The 15,191-nt window shown below is 35.8% G+C and overlaps 8 protein-coding genes across 8 annotated transcripts; 5 read left to right on the top strand and 3 right to left on the bottom strand.

Moving 5' to 3' along the window:
- Nucleotides 1–973: 973 nt before the first annotated feature.
- On the top strand, nt 974–2,766 carry BX664DRAFT_168884 (P-loop containing nucleoside triphosphate hydrolase protein). The gene is made up of 5 exons (XM_051539975.1): nt 974–1,019; nt 1,111–1,203; nt 1,293–1,479; nt 1,545–1,666; nt 1,728–2,766. Exons 3-5 carry the CDS (start codon nt 1,394–1,396, stop codon nt 2,603–2,605), a joined length of 1,086 nt encoding a protein of 361 aa, XP_051397999.1. The 5' UTR covers nt 974–1,019; nt 1,111–1,203; nt 1,293–1,393; the 3' UTR covers nt 2,606–2,766.
- Nucleotides 2,767–6,007: 3,241 nt separating this feature from the next.
- On the top strand, nt 6,008–6,743 carry BX664DRAFT_375074 (uncharacterized protein; the record flags this gene model as incomplete). Its single annotated transcript, XM_051548708.1, has 4 exons — nt 6,008–6,260; nt 6,289–6,415; nt 6,470–6,570; nt 6,646–6,743. The coding sequence occupies 4 exons, from the start codon at nt 6,008–6,010 to the stop codon at nt 6,741–6,743; spliced, it is 579 nt and encodes a 192-aa protein (XP_051397998.1).
- Nucleotides 6,744–6,802: 59 nt separating this feature from the next.
- BX664DRAFT_168841 (uncharacterized protein) lies at nt 6,803–7,651 on the bottom strand. The gene is made up of 2 exons (XM_051539974.1): nt 7,527–7,651; nt 6,803–7,448 (listed from the first exon to the last, which is right to left on the bottom strand). Exon 2 carries the CDS (start codon nt 7,266–7,268, stop codon nt 6,867–6,869), a length of 402 nt encoding a protein of 133 aa, XP_051397997.1. The 5' UTR covers nt 7,269–7,448; nt 7,527–7,651; the 3' UTR covers nt 6,803–6,866.
- On the bottom strand, nt 6,928–7,783 carry BX664DRAFT_337298 (uncharacterized protein). The gene is made up of 3 exons (XM_051546207.1): nt 7,663–7,783; nt 7,527–7,585; nt 6,928–7,448 (listed from the first exon to the last, which is right to left on the bottom strand). The coding sequence occupies exons 1-3, from the start codon at nt 7,721–7,723 to the stop codon at nt 7,302–7,304; spliced, it is 267 nt and encodes an 88-aa protein (XP_051397996.1). The 5' UTR covers nt 7,724–7,783; the 3' UTR covers nt 6,928–7,301.
- A 780-nt stretch (nt 7,784–8,563) lies between these two features.
- BX664DRAFT_337297 (uncharacterized protein) lies at nt 8,564–9,205 on the top strand (the record flags this gene model as incomplete). The annotated part of the gene is made up of 1 exon (XM_051546206.1): nt 8,564–9,205. The coding sequence occupies one exon, from the start codon at nt 8,564–8,566 to the stop codon at nt 9,134–9,136; it is 573 nt and encodes a 190-aa protein (XP_051397995.1). The 3' UTR covers nt 9,137–9,205.
- Nucleotides 9,206–10,241: 1,036 nt separating this feature from the next.
- Nucleotides 10,242–11,708, top strand: BX664DRAFT_316126 (uncharacterized protein; the record flags this gene model as incomplete). Its single annotated transcript, XM_051542710.1, has 6 exons — nt 10,242–10,342; nt 10,372–10,440; nt 10,613–10,728; nt 11,127–11,384; nt 11,413–11,486; nt 11,553–11,708. The coding sequence occupies 6 exons, from the start codon at nt 10,242–10,244 to the stop codon at nt 11,706–11,708; spliced, it is 774 nt and encodes a 257-aa protein (XP_051397994.1).
- Nucleotides 11,709–12,143: 435 nt separating this feature from the next.
- On the bottom strand, nt 12,144–12,993 carry BX664DRAFT_337296 (uncharacterized protein). The gene is made up of 3 exons (XM_051546205.1): nt 12,816–12,993; nt 12,654–12,704; nt 12,144–12,569 (listed from the first exon to the last, which is right to left on the bottom strand). Exons 2-3 carry the CDS (start codon nt 12,702–12,704, stop codon nt 12,411–12,413), a joined length of 210 nt encoding a protein of 69 aa, XP_051397993.1. The 5' UTR covers nt 12,816–12,993; the 3' UTR covers nt 12,144–12,410.
- Nucleotides 12,994–13,865: 872 nt separating this feature from the next.
- Nucleotides 13,866–15,002, top strand: BX664DRAFT_351371 (uncharacterized protein; the record flags this gene model as incomplete). The annotated part of the gene is made up of 2 exons (XM_051547655.1): nt 13,866–14,514; nt 14,584–15,002. 2 exons carry the CDS (start codon nt 13,866–13,868, stop codon nt 15,000–15,002), a joined length of 1,068 nt encoding a protein of 355 aa, XP_051397992.1.
- Nucleotides 15,003–15,191: the final 189 nt, after the last annotated feature.

Below are 15,191 nucleotides of genomic sequence, written 5' to 3'. Positions count from 1 at the left end.
ATATCCTGCAGAGTCATATGCACAACTATTTTTCCCCTGACTTTCTTTTGCTACGGCAAGTTAATCAATTCAGTATACTCTATTGTACTGCTTCAGATTCCGATGAGGCTTTTACAGTCACAACATTTTTTTTCTTCTATTTTGTTCGCATTGACGGCCTTATTTTTTTTTTATTTCTTTTCACTTCTTTTCACTTGTATTTTTTTTTTGATAGAAAGATTCTTCTTTTCTTCATTTTCTTCCCCTCCCTCTTTATCATCCCTCCTCTTATATCATACAAGTCATGAGTGATAAACTTACTCGTATTGCCATTGTCAGTGCTGACAAGTGTAAACCAAAGAAATGTCGACAAGAATGGTAAAGTCCAGAAAAGAAAAAAAAATTTACAAGCCTCGTCAATCAAAAAAAAATCTTGGTCATTAAACTTTATCATTCATTGATATCTTTTTTTTTTTTATATAACATAGTAAACGATCATGCCCTGTCAACCGAATGGGTAAGCAGTTGTCTTTAAAAGAATTACTGATATTAATGTTTTCATTCTTTCTCTTTCTTTCAAACGTGTGTGTACCTTGAACTGATTTATTTTCTTCGTTTTTTTTTTTTCTCTAAAAAAAACTCTAATAGGTAAATTCTGTATTGAAGTGGAACCAACTAGCAAGATCTCATTCATCTCTGAAACTTTATGTATTGGTTGTGGTATCTGTGCCAAGAAATGTCCTTTTGGTGCCATCCATATTATCAATTTGCCTACTAATCTTGAATCTGAAGTGACACATCGTTACTCCGCTAATTCTTTCAAGTTGCATCGTTTGCCTGTACCTCGTCCTGGTCAAGTACTTGGTCTAGTGGGAACCAACGGTATCGGTAAATCCACTGCATTGAAGATCTTATCTGGCAAGATGAAACCCAACTTGGGCAACTTTGATAATCCTCCTGATTGGGAAGATCTCTTAAAGTACTTCCGTGGTTCAGAATTGCAAAACTATTTTACCAAGATCTTGGAAGATAACTTGAAGGTAAAAATAATAATAATAATAAAATGAAATCAAGGATGATTGATGATATTTATATACCTTCTTTAGGCTATCATTAAACCTCAATATGTAGATCATATTCCCAAGGTGGTCAGTGGTCAAGTGGGTGCCCTTTTGGAAGAAAAATTGGAACGCGATAATTTTGATTCCATTGTGGATTCTTTAGGTACAATGATCAATATTATTGATATGGAAATAAGGATAGGCAAATGACTGATCAACCTTTTTTTTTTTTTTTTTTTTTTATGTTTTTAGATCTTCGTGATGTTTTGCAACGTGAAGTGGGTCAACTTTCTGGTGGTGAATTGCAACGTTTCGCTATTGGTGTTGTGGCTGTTCAAAAGGCTAACGTTTATATGTTTGATGAACCTTCTTCTTATCTTGATGTCAAGCAACGTTTGAATGCTGCTCGTGTGATCCGTTCTTTACTCGCTTCAGATACGTAAGTACTTTTTTTTTTTTTTTTTTGAAAGAGAATTTAGATATCAACAATTTTTTATTTTATAGTTATATCATTGTTGTGGAACACGATTTGTCTGTATTGGATTATCTCTCTGATTATGTGTGTATTTTGTATGGTATGCCCTCTGCTTATGGTGTTGTTACCCTTCCTGCTTCTGTTCGTGACGGTAATATTGATAATAAAACTAAATTGGGAAGAGTATACTGATAAAACTTTTTTCTGTATAGGTATCAACATTTTCTTGGATGGTAATATTCGTACTGAAAACTTGCGTTTCCGTGAAGAATCTTTGACTTTCAAGATTGGTGAAGTTGCTGAAGAAGAAAGTGTAGCCAAGCATCGCAATTACAAGTATCCTGATATGGTCAAAACTATGGGTGATTTCAAACTGGAAGTGAAAGCTGGTGAATTCACTGATTCTGAAATTGTGGTAATGTTAGGACAAAACGGTACTGGTAAGACAACCTTCATTCGATTACTGGCTGGTTTGTTAAAACCTGATGGCGAAAACCAAATTCCTGAACTCAATGTTTCCTACAAACCTCAAAAGATCTCCCCCAAGTTCAAGGGTACTGTGCGTATGTTGTTCATCAAGAAGATCAAGGCTGCTTTCTTGAACCCTCAATTCAATACGGATGTGATGAAACCTCTCAATATTGACAACATTATCGATCAAGAAGTGACCCATTTGTCTGGTGGTGAATTGCAACGTGTCGCTATTGTTCTTGCCTTGGGTCAACCTGCTGATATCTATTTGATCGATGAACCTTCTGCCTACTTGGATTCCGAACAACGTATTATTGCTGCCAAGGTCATCAAGCGTTTCATTGTTCACTTCAAGCGCACCGCCTTTATTGTCGAACACGATTTCATCATGGCTACTTATTTGGCTGATCGTGTCGTTGTATATGAAGGTACTCCCTCAGTCCATGCTATCGCCAACTCTCCTCAATCTCTCTTGACTGGTATGAACAAATTCTTGGCCTCCTTGGAAATCACCTTCCGACGTGATCCTACTAATTACCGCCCTCGTATCAACAAATTGGACTCTCAATTGGATCAAGAACAAAAGTTGAGCGGCAACTATTTCTTCATGGATGCTTAGATGATAGTTTTTGATGATGATAATGTTTAGATTAGTTTATTTTTTTTTTTGTAATATTTTAGGATAGTGATTTTATTTTTTATTTAGTAAAAATAAAAAGAATTCAATAAAATGATTTGTGAAACTGACGAAGAATCATCAGTGTGTTTTCCATAATAGTATCATAAATATCCATAGTCATAGTTACGATAATTGACGATAATTGCAGATCTCTTTAGTGAATGATCGTCAAAATCGAATATGCACAAGAATGGTTTATCTCTGACAAATACAAAAACAAGTTTGAAAAACAGGTTACTGAGTGCAGACAAAACCTGGAAGTTACTTCAAAATAGCCCAGTAGACATCCCATCATCCATTATCGATAATTCGTCATTAATCAATTCATCATTATATCATCCATCATCATATATAGTCCCACTACAATCATTCGTCCATCATCCCTTTGTTCATGAACGACATGTATTATCCTTTTTATTTTACTTTCCATTTAATTGTCCGCCAAATAAGGAGGAAAATCAAGATTTGCGTTATGATGCAGAATAGGAAGTAGACGGTAGAAAAAAAAAAAAAAAAGAGGATTAAGGAGACAAAATCTTCAGTCTTTACCATTTTCTGTAAAATGGTATGAAAGTATCCTTCAGAAACAAAAAAAAAAAAAGACTATTTTGCTCCTTAACTATGCCATGCATGACCCCTTTCTTTTTCAGAATTATGATCATCATGATTATCATCATCGCTATTATCATCATCCATTATCATCCAATGTTGTCCATCTTTATCTATCAGTCATCCACTATTATCCGTCACCATCGTCATCATCATCAACATCTATCATCATCCTCTATCATCATATGAATATGACACTATCTCTATAATCATACGTTATGAAATAATGGAGAAGTGAGAGGAGAAGTATAGGCTGCCTCAGTTTTTGTTCTAACTTTTTCTGTTTAGCACATCACCTCCTATCTTACATAAAAAAAAAAAGGAGAGTATCTATACTAAATGATCGTGGCAAAGGTGACCACTCACCTTTTTTTTCTATAAAAAAGCAGAAAAATGATTCTGTTTTTTTTTTATTTTACTTTCATCAAACAAAAACAAATCATCATCATGGTCTCCAAAGCTTTCATTACTCTTGCTGTCCTTGCCTGTGTTGCTTCTACTGCCTTGGCCAAAGCTAAAGACACCGACGCTACTACTCCTGAAGCCGGTAGCACTGATACGAAGGGTACTAATGAATCCGCTGGCAAGACAAACGGTGCTGATGGTAAAGCCGACAAGGGAGCTGGTATTCATGCTAGAGGAGGTGTTGTCGATACTGTGACCGGTGCTGTGAATGGTGTCACTGAAGGCGTCCTTGGTGGAGAATCCGGCGGTAGCGGCGGCTTAGGCGTTGCTGGCCTTTAAGTTTGACTATGGATACAAGACATCAATTACTGTTTGGAAGCTTATACTCTTTCTTTGTTATTCGTTCCCCACATTTTTTTTTTGTTGGTGTCAGACTATTATTATTCTTTTACTTCCAAAGTTTTCCCCTTCCTATCTCGATATTATTAAAAAATAAACATTCTGGCGTATTGCTGGAGGTTTTCAAAATCCAAAGTCTGTTGACGTTATTTATGTTGTAATGTAGATGAGATTTGGTGGTGATGGTGTTTAGTAAATATTGATAAAGGTTGATGGTTGATTGATGATATTCCTATAATGATGACTGACGATGATTATTAAAGAATATTGAGATCATAATAACAACAATAATGATGATAGAGGAGGAAAATATGACTATCACTTTATTAAAGAAGAATGTAAAGAGTGAATATACTATATCTCTCTAAGATCAACCCTAACTATCCATAAGAGAATAATCATCGTAAAAAACAAGACAAAAGAGAGAGAGAGGTCCACCAAAAAAAGATATTTGCACAACTGACCTTCTTTTCCTGTCGAGTCGAAACCTGTTGCAAACCCATTTTGCTGATCCTGTACTATTCTATTGATCCAGTCCTGCAGTCCTTCAGTTGTATATCCAGCTAGTTTCTCCTATTGTATATTCATCCAATTGATCCTGTTACGTATCCATCCATGCGATCCAGTTGTGTCGACACCTAGTTGTACTGTATTCCGATAAAAAATGTGCCTATTAAAAAAAGAAAAAAAAAAGTCAAGTAACAATCAAAGGAGAATGATCTAAAGGAAAACAGGCATATAAGAAAAAAAGGAAGAGGAAGAAGGCAAATAAGATAATGAGAGAGAGGGAAAAAAAAAGAAATAAGAAGCGGTCTATACCAAAAGACGAAGAAAAATAAATGTTAGTCAAGTCAAACTATGCAGAAAAATAGAGAAGGAAAAGGGTGACTTACTGAAAGCAGAGAAAGAAACCATAGGGCACCAGCTTTTCACAATCGACCTTCAAGGGGTTCTCGACAAGGATAAAAAAAAATCATAAAACCGGTTAGTACTGTTCAATTCATCACTTTCTGTTTTCTCTTGGCATTCATTACCTTTTATGCGTTAACTACACGCCAGTATGACAATAGAAGAGGGCAATGGCAACAAGCTACGCAACTTTTCTGAAGGGAAAGAATGAGGTGAATGAGGGCTCCAATCAAGATAGATTAAAAAAGTAATGAGGAATAAAAAGAAAAGGAAGAAGAAAAGGAAACAAGGACTCCATGGCTTTATAGCTAAAGAGTTCAAACTCCTCAGTTTGAATGGACTAGCCTACTACGCTGTAGGAATCGGTTAAATCTTTGGGATAATATGATGGAGTCTAAAAGTAAATGAACTAGGGCATCTATTTCTTTCACCCATTTGTTTTCGTCGTCATGGTAAATGAAGTACAGATGCTCTACCTTTTTTTTTTTTTTTTTTTTTATTTTTTTTTTTTGCTGTCCGTCCTCGTTTTATAATGCATACCATTTGCTCAAGGTCACTCGGAGTTAAAGATATTGTCTTTTCGGCATCATGTCATGTAAAAGCAATGCAGCCATGGAAAAACCTCACTCCTCATTGACTATGTAAACCTACCACTCCCTTCCTTTTTTTTTTTAAAAAAAAACATTATCCAAAACGACAGAGATGAGATTATCTATGCTCCTATCAGTGTCCCTTGTCATTATTATGGTCGTGATCGGATCATCATCATCAGCATTGTATGAATCATGCAAATATTTCAATCATCGCACGTTAAGAAATGTTGGAAAAGACATAGGGTTCCTTCAAAGTGGTTTCTGTTTAATGTATGATCTCCTATCGCACAAGAAAAAGGGGAGGTGTCCTCTATCAAGTGATCATCCCAAAGCTCTTCTTTTCTCTTTTCTATAAAAATGCAGAGAAATGGACCTTTCAATTTGCTTTCTTTTTTTTTTTTTTTTTTTTTTATCGAACGTAGACTTCATGTCTCCAATGCATCTATTACTCTGTCTTTTTTTTGCCTGCGTTAGTGTCTTGTGCCAGCCTGCTAGTGTTGCATGGCCACCATGTACCGAAGGACAAAAGTGCACTAATATTGTAGATTCCGGTGTGCTCTCTTCATCTGTGGAGGGCTTTTGTGTGAATGGTGTCTGTGACACAAACGTAAAATGTGGCGGATGTGAACAAAAAGCCATCAATGGGCGTTGTTGTGGCAACGGAATAATGAATGCAAGTGGTATTTGTACATGTCATTGTAATAATAGATACGATTGTAATTTTCAGCAATGTGTCGGTGGGAAATGTGTCCCTGAAAGACCTGGGATCAATTGTGGTGACTGTAAGCAAAAGCCAATCAATGGTCAATGTTGTGGCAGTGGTGTTATCGATAGCGTAAGAAAAACAGGATTGTGTTATTGCCGTACTTACAGTCAATGTTCACAAAAGAATGATTGCAAAGCGAATGAGATGTGTTGTGCTAGGGGTTCGAAAGGCAGTTGTTACAGGATTGATCAGTATCTTTCTTGTCCACCTGGTTCTCATTATGTGTGAGCCATCTTAAAATTGTTTATATATCATCCAATTCTCTAATTAAAACAAACTATCTCCTTTAGTATTATAAGCCTTTAATGGCAATAAATGGTTTTATTTGTCATATGTGAAAGAAACAAATGATTTTGACGCAGAGAAGTTGGAAGAAGATCATAATAAGGACTTCTAGGCTCTACAATAAAGCTATACAAAGAATACATATTTTATAAAAAAGAAAGGATGCAGTGGCTCCAGTCATCCGGTAATGGAAGATATAAATCTCCAAAGTATTTTATTTTCTCAATAGCACCACCTACAAAAAAAAAATAGGACGAACATGCTTTGCCAAATGGCCATCATAGTAGATATTCGATGATGGTGATGGTTTGATTACTATTAAGAATGTGGAGATCATGATAAATGACACTAAGACAATGATAACAGCGGTAGGACAACATGATCGTAGCTTTATTAAAGAATAATTATCTACAAGTAATATAAACGGTGATAAGAGAATCGTCGCGATAAGAATCAAACGGAAAGAGAAGCCCACCAGAAAAAAAAAAGACGTTTGCACAATTGAGTCTCTTCTCTTCCAATCGAATCCTGCTGCAAATCCATATTGCTGATCCTGTACTATTCTCTTGATCCAGCCTTGCATTCTGTCAATTGACCCAACGACATAACTACCTAGTTGATCCTCTTGTATGTTCATCCAATCGATCCTGCCACGTACCCATCCATGTGATCAAGTTGTGTCGACACCTAGGTGTATTCTATCCGGATAAAAAATGTGCCTAATAAAAACAGACCAAGGTCCAGTAATAATAAAGAGAGAGTCACTTAAAGGAAGATAGGCATATAAAAGAAGGAAAAAAAAGGAATAAGAAAGGGCCTATATCAAAAAGACAAAGTAAATTAAATGTTAGTCTAGTTAAACTATGCAAGAAAATTAAGAAAAAGGATGACTTACAGATAGCAGAGACAGAAGCCATAGAACACCATTCCATTTCACAATCAACTCCAAAGGGCCTTGACAAGAATAAACAATCATAAAAGGCGATTAATACAGTTCCAATCAATACTTTCTGTTTTCTCTTGTACATTACCTTTCACGCGTTGACTACACACCAGAACGACGAATGGAAGAAGACAATGGTGACAAGCCATGGAACTGTTCGAAGGAAAAGAAGAAGATGAATGAGGTTCCAATCAAGGTAGAGCAAAAAAATAATGAGGTATGAAAAGAAAAAAGACAACAAAAAAGAAAAAGATTCTTGTGGTTTTTATAGCTAAAGAGTTCAAACTCCTCAGTTTGAATGGACTAGCTTACTACGCTGTCTGTAGGAATCGATAAATCTTTGGGATACTATGATGGAGTCTAAAAATAAATGAACTAGGGCGTCTAGATGGCCATTTGTTTCACCCATCTGTTTTCGTCGTCATGGTAAATGAAGTACAGATGCTCTACCTTTTTTTTTTTTTTTTTTTTTTTTTTACTGTCCCTCCTCGTTCTATAATGTATATCACCAAGATCAGACGGAGGTAAAGACATTGTCTTTTCTGCATCATGTCATGTAAAAGTAATGCAGTCATAGAAAAATATCAATGCTCATTGGTTATGTAAACCTATCACTCCCTTTCTTCTTCCTTTTTTTTTTTTTTTTTTTTTTTTTAAAAAAAATCAAAACGATGGAAGACGAGGTTATCTATGCTCACATCACTCTTATCATCATTATGGTCGTAATTGGATCATCATCACTGTCAGTATGGTAGGAATCATGCAAACAGTTCGATCATCATATTTAGGAGATGGTGGGGAAGACATAGGCTTCTTCCAAGTGGTTTCTGTTTAACGCATGATCTCCTATCAGACAAGAAAAAGGGGACGTGTCTTCTATCAAGTGATCATCCCAAAGCTCTTCTTTTTTTTTTTCTATAAAAATGCAGAGAAATGGACCTTTCAATTTGCATTTCTTTTTTTTTTTTTTTTCATCGAACATAGACTTCATGTCTCCAATTCATCTATTACTCTGTCTTTTCTTTGCCTACGTTAGTGTCTTGTGCCAGCTTCCTATTGTTGCACGGCCAGCATGTACCGAAGGACAAAAATGCACTAAGATGATATATTCCGTTGGGTTCTCTTCATCTGTGGAGGGCTTGTGCGTAAACGGTATATGCGATACAAACACAAAATGTGGCGGATGTGAACAAAAAGTCATCAATGGGCGTTGTTGTGGCAACGGAAAAATGAATGCAAGCGGTATTTGTACATGTCATTGTAATCATAGATACGATTGTTATTTTCAGCAATGTGTCGGTGGGAAATGCGTCCCTGAAAAACCTGGGGTCAATTGTGGCGGCTGTCAGAGAAAACCAATCAACGGTCAATGTTGTGGCAGTGGTGTTATCGACAGCGCAAGAAACACAGGATTGTGTTATTGCGGTACCTCTAGTCAATGTGCACAAAAGAGTGACTGCAAAGCAAACGAGAAGTGTTGTGCTAAGGGTTCGATAGGGCTTTGTCACAGGATTGATGAGTATGAGTATCCTGATTGTCCACCTGGTTCTCATAATGTGTGAGCCATCTTAAAATTGTTTATATATCATCCAATTCTCCAATGAAATCAAACTATTTCCTTTAGTATTAATAGACTTTAATAGCAATAAATGGTTTTATTTGTCATATATGAAAGAAATAAATGATTTTGTCGCAGAGAAGTTCATAACAAGAACTCTTCTAGGCTCTACAATAAAGCTATACAAAGATTACATATTTTATAAAAAAGAAAGGACGCAGTGGCTCCAGTCATCCGGTAAAGGAGCACATGAAATTCACATACAGAAAAAGACAAAAGTGGCATTATCCTTCGCTAAGCGATCATCGTAGTAGAGCATTTGATGACGATGATGGCTATTAGGGAGTATTAATATCATGATAATGACAATAACACAATGATGACAGTATTGGACAACATGAGTATAAGTTTATTAGAGAAGAAAATAAAGATATAATATACTACATCTAATGTAAACATTGCTGACATCAACGCTAGCTATCCATAAGAGAATCACCATAAAAAAAAAAAAAAAAAAAACGAGAGAAGGATCCATCAAAAAAGATCTTTGCATAATTGACGTTGTTTTCTTCTCAAGTCGAATTTTGTTGCGACCCTATTTTGTTGATTGTCTAGTATTCTGCTGATCCAGTCCCATATTCCTTCACGTATATACCCAACTAGTTGCTCCTATTGTATTACAGTCGTCCAATTCATCCTGCCACGTATCCATCCATGTGATCAAGTTGTGTCAGCACCTAGTTGTATTCTATCCAGATAAAAAATGTGCCTAATAAAAACAGACCAAGGTCAAGTAATAATAAAGAAAGGGTCACTTAAAGGAAGATAGGCATGTAAAAAAGAAAAAAAAAAAAGGAATAAGAAACGGCCTATATCAAAAAGACAAAGTAAATTAAATGTTAGTCTAGTTAAACTATGCAGGAAAATTAAGAAAAAGGATAACTTACAGATAGCAGAGACAGAAGCCATAGAACACCATTCCGTTCCACAATCAACTCCAAAGGATTTTGACAAGAATAAACAATCATAAAAGGTGATTAGTACAGTTCCAATCAATACTTTCTGTTTTCTCTTGTACATTACCTTTCACGCGTTGACTACACACCAGAATGACGATGGAAGAAGATATTGGTGACAAGCCATGGAACTGTTCGAAGAAAAAGAAGAAGATGAATGAGGTTCCAATCAAGGTAGAGCAAAAAATAATGAGGTATGAAAAGAAAAAGGACAAAAAAAAAGGATTCTTGTGGTTTTTATAGCTAAAGAGTTCAAACTCCTCAGTTTGAATGGACTAGCCTACTGGAACCGGTAAATCTTTGGGATACTATGATGGAGTCTAAAAGTAAATGAACTAGGGCATCTAGATGACCATTTCTTTCATCCGTTTGTTTTCATCGTCATGGTAAATGAAGTACAGATGCTTCACGTTCCTTTTTTTTTTTTTTTTTTTTTTTTTTTTTTTTTTTGCTGTTCGTCCTAGTTTTACAATGCATACCATTTGCTCAAGATCACACGGAGTTAAAGATATTGTCTTTTCGGCATCATGTCATGTAAAAGCAATGCAGCCATGGAAAAACCTCACTGTTCATTGGCTATGTAAACCCTACCACTCCCTTTCTTTCTTTCTTTCTTTCTTTTTTTTTTTTTTTTTTTTTTAAAAAAAAAAACATTATCCAAAACGACAGAGATGAGGATATCTATGCTCCTATCAGCGTCCTTTATCATTATTATGGTCGTGATCGGATCGTCATCATCAGCATTGTATGAATCATGCAAATATTTCAATCATCGCACGTTAAGAAATGTTGGAAAAGGCATAGGCTTCCTTCAAAGTGGTTTCTGTTTAATGTATGATCTCCTATCGCACAAGAAAAAGGGGAGGTGTCCTCTATCAAGTGATCATCCCAAAGCTCTTCTTTTCTCTTTTCTATAAAAATGCAGAGAAATGGACCTTTCAATTTGCTTTCTTTTTTTTTTTTTTCTATCGAACGTAGACTTCATGTCTCCAATGCATCTATTACTCTGTCTTTTTTTTGCCTGCGTTAGTGTCTTGTGCCAGCCTACTAGTGTTGCATGGCCACCATGTACCGAAGGACAAAAGTGCACTAATATTGTAAGTTCCCGTGGGTACTCTTCATCTGTGGCGGGCTTTTGTGTCAATGGTGTCTGTGATACAAATGTAAAATGTGGCGGATGTGAACAAAAAGCCATCAATGGGCGTTGTTGTGGCAAGGGAATAATGAATGCAAGCGGTATTTGTACATGTCATTGTAATAATAGGTACGATTGTAACTTTCAGCAATGTGTCGGTGGGAAATGTGTCCCTGAAAGACCTGGGATCAATTGTGGTGACTGTAAGCAAAAGCCAATCAATGGTCAATGTTGTGGCAGTGGTGTTATCGACAACGTAAGAAACACAGGATTGTGTTATTGCCGTACTTACAGTCAATGTTCACAAAAGAGTGATTGCAAAGCGAATCAGAAATGTTGTGCTAAGGGTTCGAGAGGTCTTTGTTACAGGATTGATCTGTATCCTTCTTGTCCACCTGGTTCTCATTATGTGTGAGCCATCTTAAAATTGTTTATATATCACCCGATCCCAAAATAAAAAAAAAAAGGATTCTCTCTGGCATTATGAGCCTTTTGAAAGTAATAAATGACTTTGATATATAAATAAACACATGGTTTTGTCGCAGAGATGTTTTCCGTTTATAGTGAAAACTTATAACTAATAAAGGTCGATATAGATCAAAGAATACATAACTTATATAAAAGAGAGGATGCAGTACTTCCTGTTATTCGGTAAGGGAAGATACAGGCTTCCAAAATATTTTACTTTCTGTACATCGTCACCTATAAAAAAAAAAAAAAATGAGTACTCTTTATCAAGTTATCGTTTTAGTAGATATTCGATGATGATGATGGTTGACAATTCCTTGCGATAACTGATGGATGACGGAATGATGATGATAATGACGACTATTAGGAATATTGAGATCATGATAATATGATGATAGTGGAAGTAAGACAACATGAATATAGCTTTATTAAATAAGGATATAAAGAGAGAATAAACTACAAATAATATAAACACCAACAAAGCTAACACTAACAACCCATAAGAAAATCGTCGCGATAAGAATTAAATGGAGAGAGAAGCCCCCCCCCAAAAAAAAAAGAAAACACCTTTGCACAATTGGCTTTCTTTTCTTGTCCAGTCGAATCCTGTTGCCAAACCATTTCGTTGACCTTATTGTACGTTCATCCAATTGACTCTGCTACGTATCCATCCATAAGATCCGGTTGTATAAGCGCCTGCTTACATTCACGTAAATATATATAATAACGAATAAAAGTAAAAAAAGAAGAGGTAGAAGGCGGATAAGACAATGAGAGCACGGGAATACTCCATAGAAAGAGAAGACATGAGAAGTTGCCTTTATCAAAAAGACAAAGAAAAAAAAAAGATGTTAGTCAAGTTAAATTATTCAGAAAAATAAAAAGTAACAAGGATGACTTACTGGAAGCAGAGACAGAAGCAATAGACCATTACAACAGATGTGCAAGGGCATCTAGACAAGAATAAAGAATCATAAAAATCGATTAGCACTACCATTCATTTCAACGCTTCCTGCTGCCCTTTTTTTTTTTTTTTTTTTTTTTTTTTTTTTGGTCGGGATTACCTTTGCAAAATGGTAAGGAGACCATTGGTAAGATTGTCAAGTAATCGTCCAAGGGAGAGGTGAGTAAGATTCCAATCAATCTAGATCAGGAAAAAAAAAAAGTGATGAGGAAAGGAAAGAAAGGTACGGAATGAAAAAAAAAAAAAAGAAATTGGGTTTTTCACAGACGAACTTTTCAGGTTCCTCCGCTTAGATAGACTCTTTTTTAGTCCTGAAAAAGAACTATAACGAATTGTTATGCAATTTTGCTAAAAATCGATCAAACCTCCCTTTGCGCGTAAAAGTGTGGAAATGATTAGAGAGCATTTGGCAGAGCCTTGGATGATGTGATGAAGGTGATAATGATTGAAAATAGCTTAGATAAGTTTTCCAGCTTGAATCGACTGGGTGGAAGGGGTAATAATTGACATCATTTTGCCATCTCCTTTTATTGGCATCTTTGTGCATAGTTAATTACAAGATCTTCTTCTTCGTTTTTTCTTATTCTACAAGGGAATGTTAATCGTGTTAAATTATGCAAGGGAAAAGATGCTTCTCATTACGCCATCATAAAAAGATGATATGTGGTATCGATGAGGAGTAAGGAACCATAGTTGTGGTTCTTTCTTTTTTCTTTTTCTGAATAACGCATGATAGCAAAAAAAAAAAAGTATGTAGATTATTCTTAGTTTATTTCCTCTCATCATCATCATCATCATCATCATAGGTTTTACCACTATTTTCATCGTATGCATCATGCAAAATTATTATATTTTCTAAAATTTAAGGAAAGCGCAGGCCAGAAAAGGAGGAGAGGAAATAGATTCCTTTGGTTCCTTGATGCATCACTGTTTCCTAGTTACTGTATCATCCCCTATACAGAAAAAAAAAAGGATCTTTACCAAATGATCATCCTCGCATCACTGTTTCCTAGTTACTATATCATCCCCTATACAGAAAAAAAAAAGTCTTTACCAAATGATCATCCTCAAGCTGGATTCATTCCTATAAAAAGAGGAATGGCAGACATGTCTTTTTTTTTTTTTTTTTATCACATAAACAATCATCATCATGGTTTCCAAATCATTCAGTACTCTCCGTCCTTTTCCCTGTGTAGGCTCCAGATATAATATGAAGAGCATTTTATTTGCTTTGCTTTTTACGATTGGAATGTGTTCAGGCGATACCGTTCTTGGAGGCATAGTTGATTATTTGCCAAAGTGCTATGCAACACCTAACGCTATGCTCTATGTTGAATATAATGCTGGTCACTGTTACCGAGAACGTTCAACCGCATTCTATCGGACTCCATGCTCGTGTAAAATACCAGATTCTTCTCAGAGAGGCAAGCTTAAGGGCGATAAATGGGGAAAATGTATCTGGCACTTGAAGGTAGACGAGTACAACGCCCGCGCCAATACTACAACAGCTGACATCATACCCGATAACAAAGCAAACAACGCACATAACATACCTGATCTCGACCTACTCTATTCCCGTTACCACGGTGGGCAATTGCTGGGTTCTGGTAATTACCCAGTCGTCCAAGGAATCTCTTTAACCAACAAAGCGACTCGATATATTGGTATCAGTATGTGGAAAGGTATTAAGATGATTCGCCTCCACTATCTAAAGACTGGTCAAAGAAGCGGATGGTCTCAAGGTGTTCAGCTACGGATCACGGATGATTTCAAAAAACATCTATCTAAAAGAGATTTCGGTAACGAGAATACAATTTTTTTCTTCCCAGACCACGGGATGATCCATACCGATTATGATTTGGTGATAGATACACACTGCTTCTTCATCACGGGACTTATTCCATTCGAAAGAAGAGGTGCAAAGCAGCATTTTATAAACTGTATGAAGATACAAAAATCATCAAGGGAAGTAGTGAAGGAGACTGCCATCTATGAAGGGACTAATCAGATAGCTGAAGTCATCAATTGTGAACAAGGAACTAATTTGCAAAATATCGATACAACTCCTAAAGATCTATTGGTTGAAGGTCTGAAACACATAGCAAGTTTAGGTATGTCTTTCATCCCTGTGGTTGGCCCATTTTTATCTATTGGGCTAGATGTTACATACAACATGATCACTGATAAAAGTAAATTTGATGAGATTATGAAAAGTGCACAAGTATCTGCAGGAGAAGAATTGTTTAAACTTCTAACAAATGTGGCTAGTAAAAGTATCACAAGATGATCTAGATAATAGCTATAATAAAGAACTTTTCAAAATGAACAATAATAATAGTAATAAAAAAAAAAGGGTATATACACTTAATCAAGGCCTCGATACAACTCCATATATTAACCAAAATAACACAATAATAATAAAAAAAAAAGAACCAACCAACGTACCTTTATTATTTTAAATATCATTATACTAACA

The sequence above is a fragment of the Halteromyces radiatus genome (assembly GCF_025201355.1).
Source record: "Halteromyces radiatus strain CBS 162.75 chromosome Unknown BX664scaffold_6, whole genome shotgun sequence".
Taxonomy (NCBI): domain Eukaryota; kingdom Fungi; phylum Mucoromycota; class Mucoromycetes; order Mucorales; family Cunninghamellaceae; genus Halteromyces; species Halteromyces radiatus.
This window is presented reverse-complemented; position numbering and strand designations above follow the sequence as displayed.

Excerpts from the sequence above, each read along its gene's own strand:
- BX664DRAFT_168884 (XM_051539975.1), top strand. The coding sequence starts at position 1,394 with ATGTTTGATGAACCTTCTTCTTATCTTGATGTCAAGCAACGTTTGAAT. Across the intron at positions 1,480-1,544 it reads TCTTTACTCGCTTCAGATAC|TTATATCATTGTTGTGGAAC; the intron begins GTAAGTACTTTT and ends TTTATTTTATAG. Across the intron at positions 1,667-1,727 it reads TCCTGCTTCTGTTCGTGACG|GTATCAACATTTTCTTGGAT; the intron begins GTAATATTGATA and ends TTTTCTGTATAG.
- BX664DRAFT_168841 (XM_051539974.1), bottom strand. The coding sequence starts at position 7,268 with ATGAACATACAAGAGGATCAACTAGGTAGTTATGTCGTTGGGTCAATT.
- BX664DRAFT_337298 (XM_051546207.1), bottom strand. The coding sequence starts at position 7,723 with ATGGCTTGTCACCATTGTCTTCTTCCATTCGTCGTTCTGGTGTGTAGT. Across the intron at positions 7,586-7,662 it reads GTGTAGTCAACGCGTGAAAG|GCCCTTTGGAGTTGATTGTG; the intron begins GTAATGTACAAG and ends ATTCTTGTCAAG. Across the intron at positions 7,449-7,526 it reads GGCTTCTGTCTCTGCTATCT|GCCCTTTCTTATTCCTTTTT; the intron begins GTAAGTCATCCT and ends TTTTTGATATAG.
- BX664DRAFT_337296 (XM_051546205.1), bottom strand. The coding sequence starts at position 12,704 with ATGCCCTTGCACATCTGTTGTAATGGTCTATTGCTTCTGTCTCTGCTT. Across the intron at positions 12,570-12,653 it reads TGCTTCTGTCTCTGCTTCCA|GCAACTTCTCATGTCTTCTC; the intron begins GTAAGTCATCCT and ends TTTTTGATAAAG.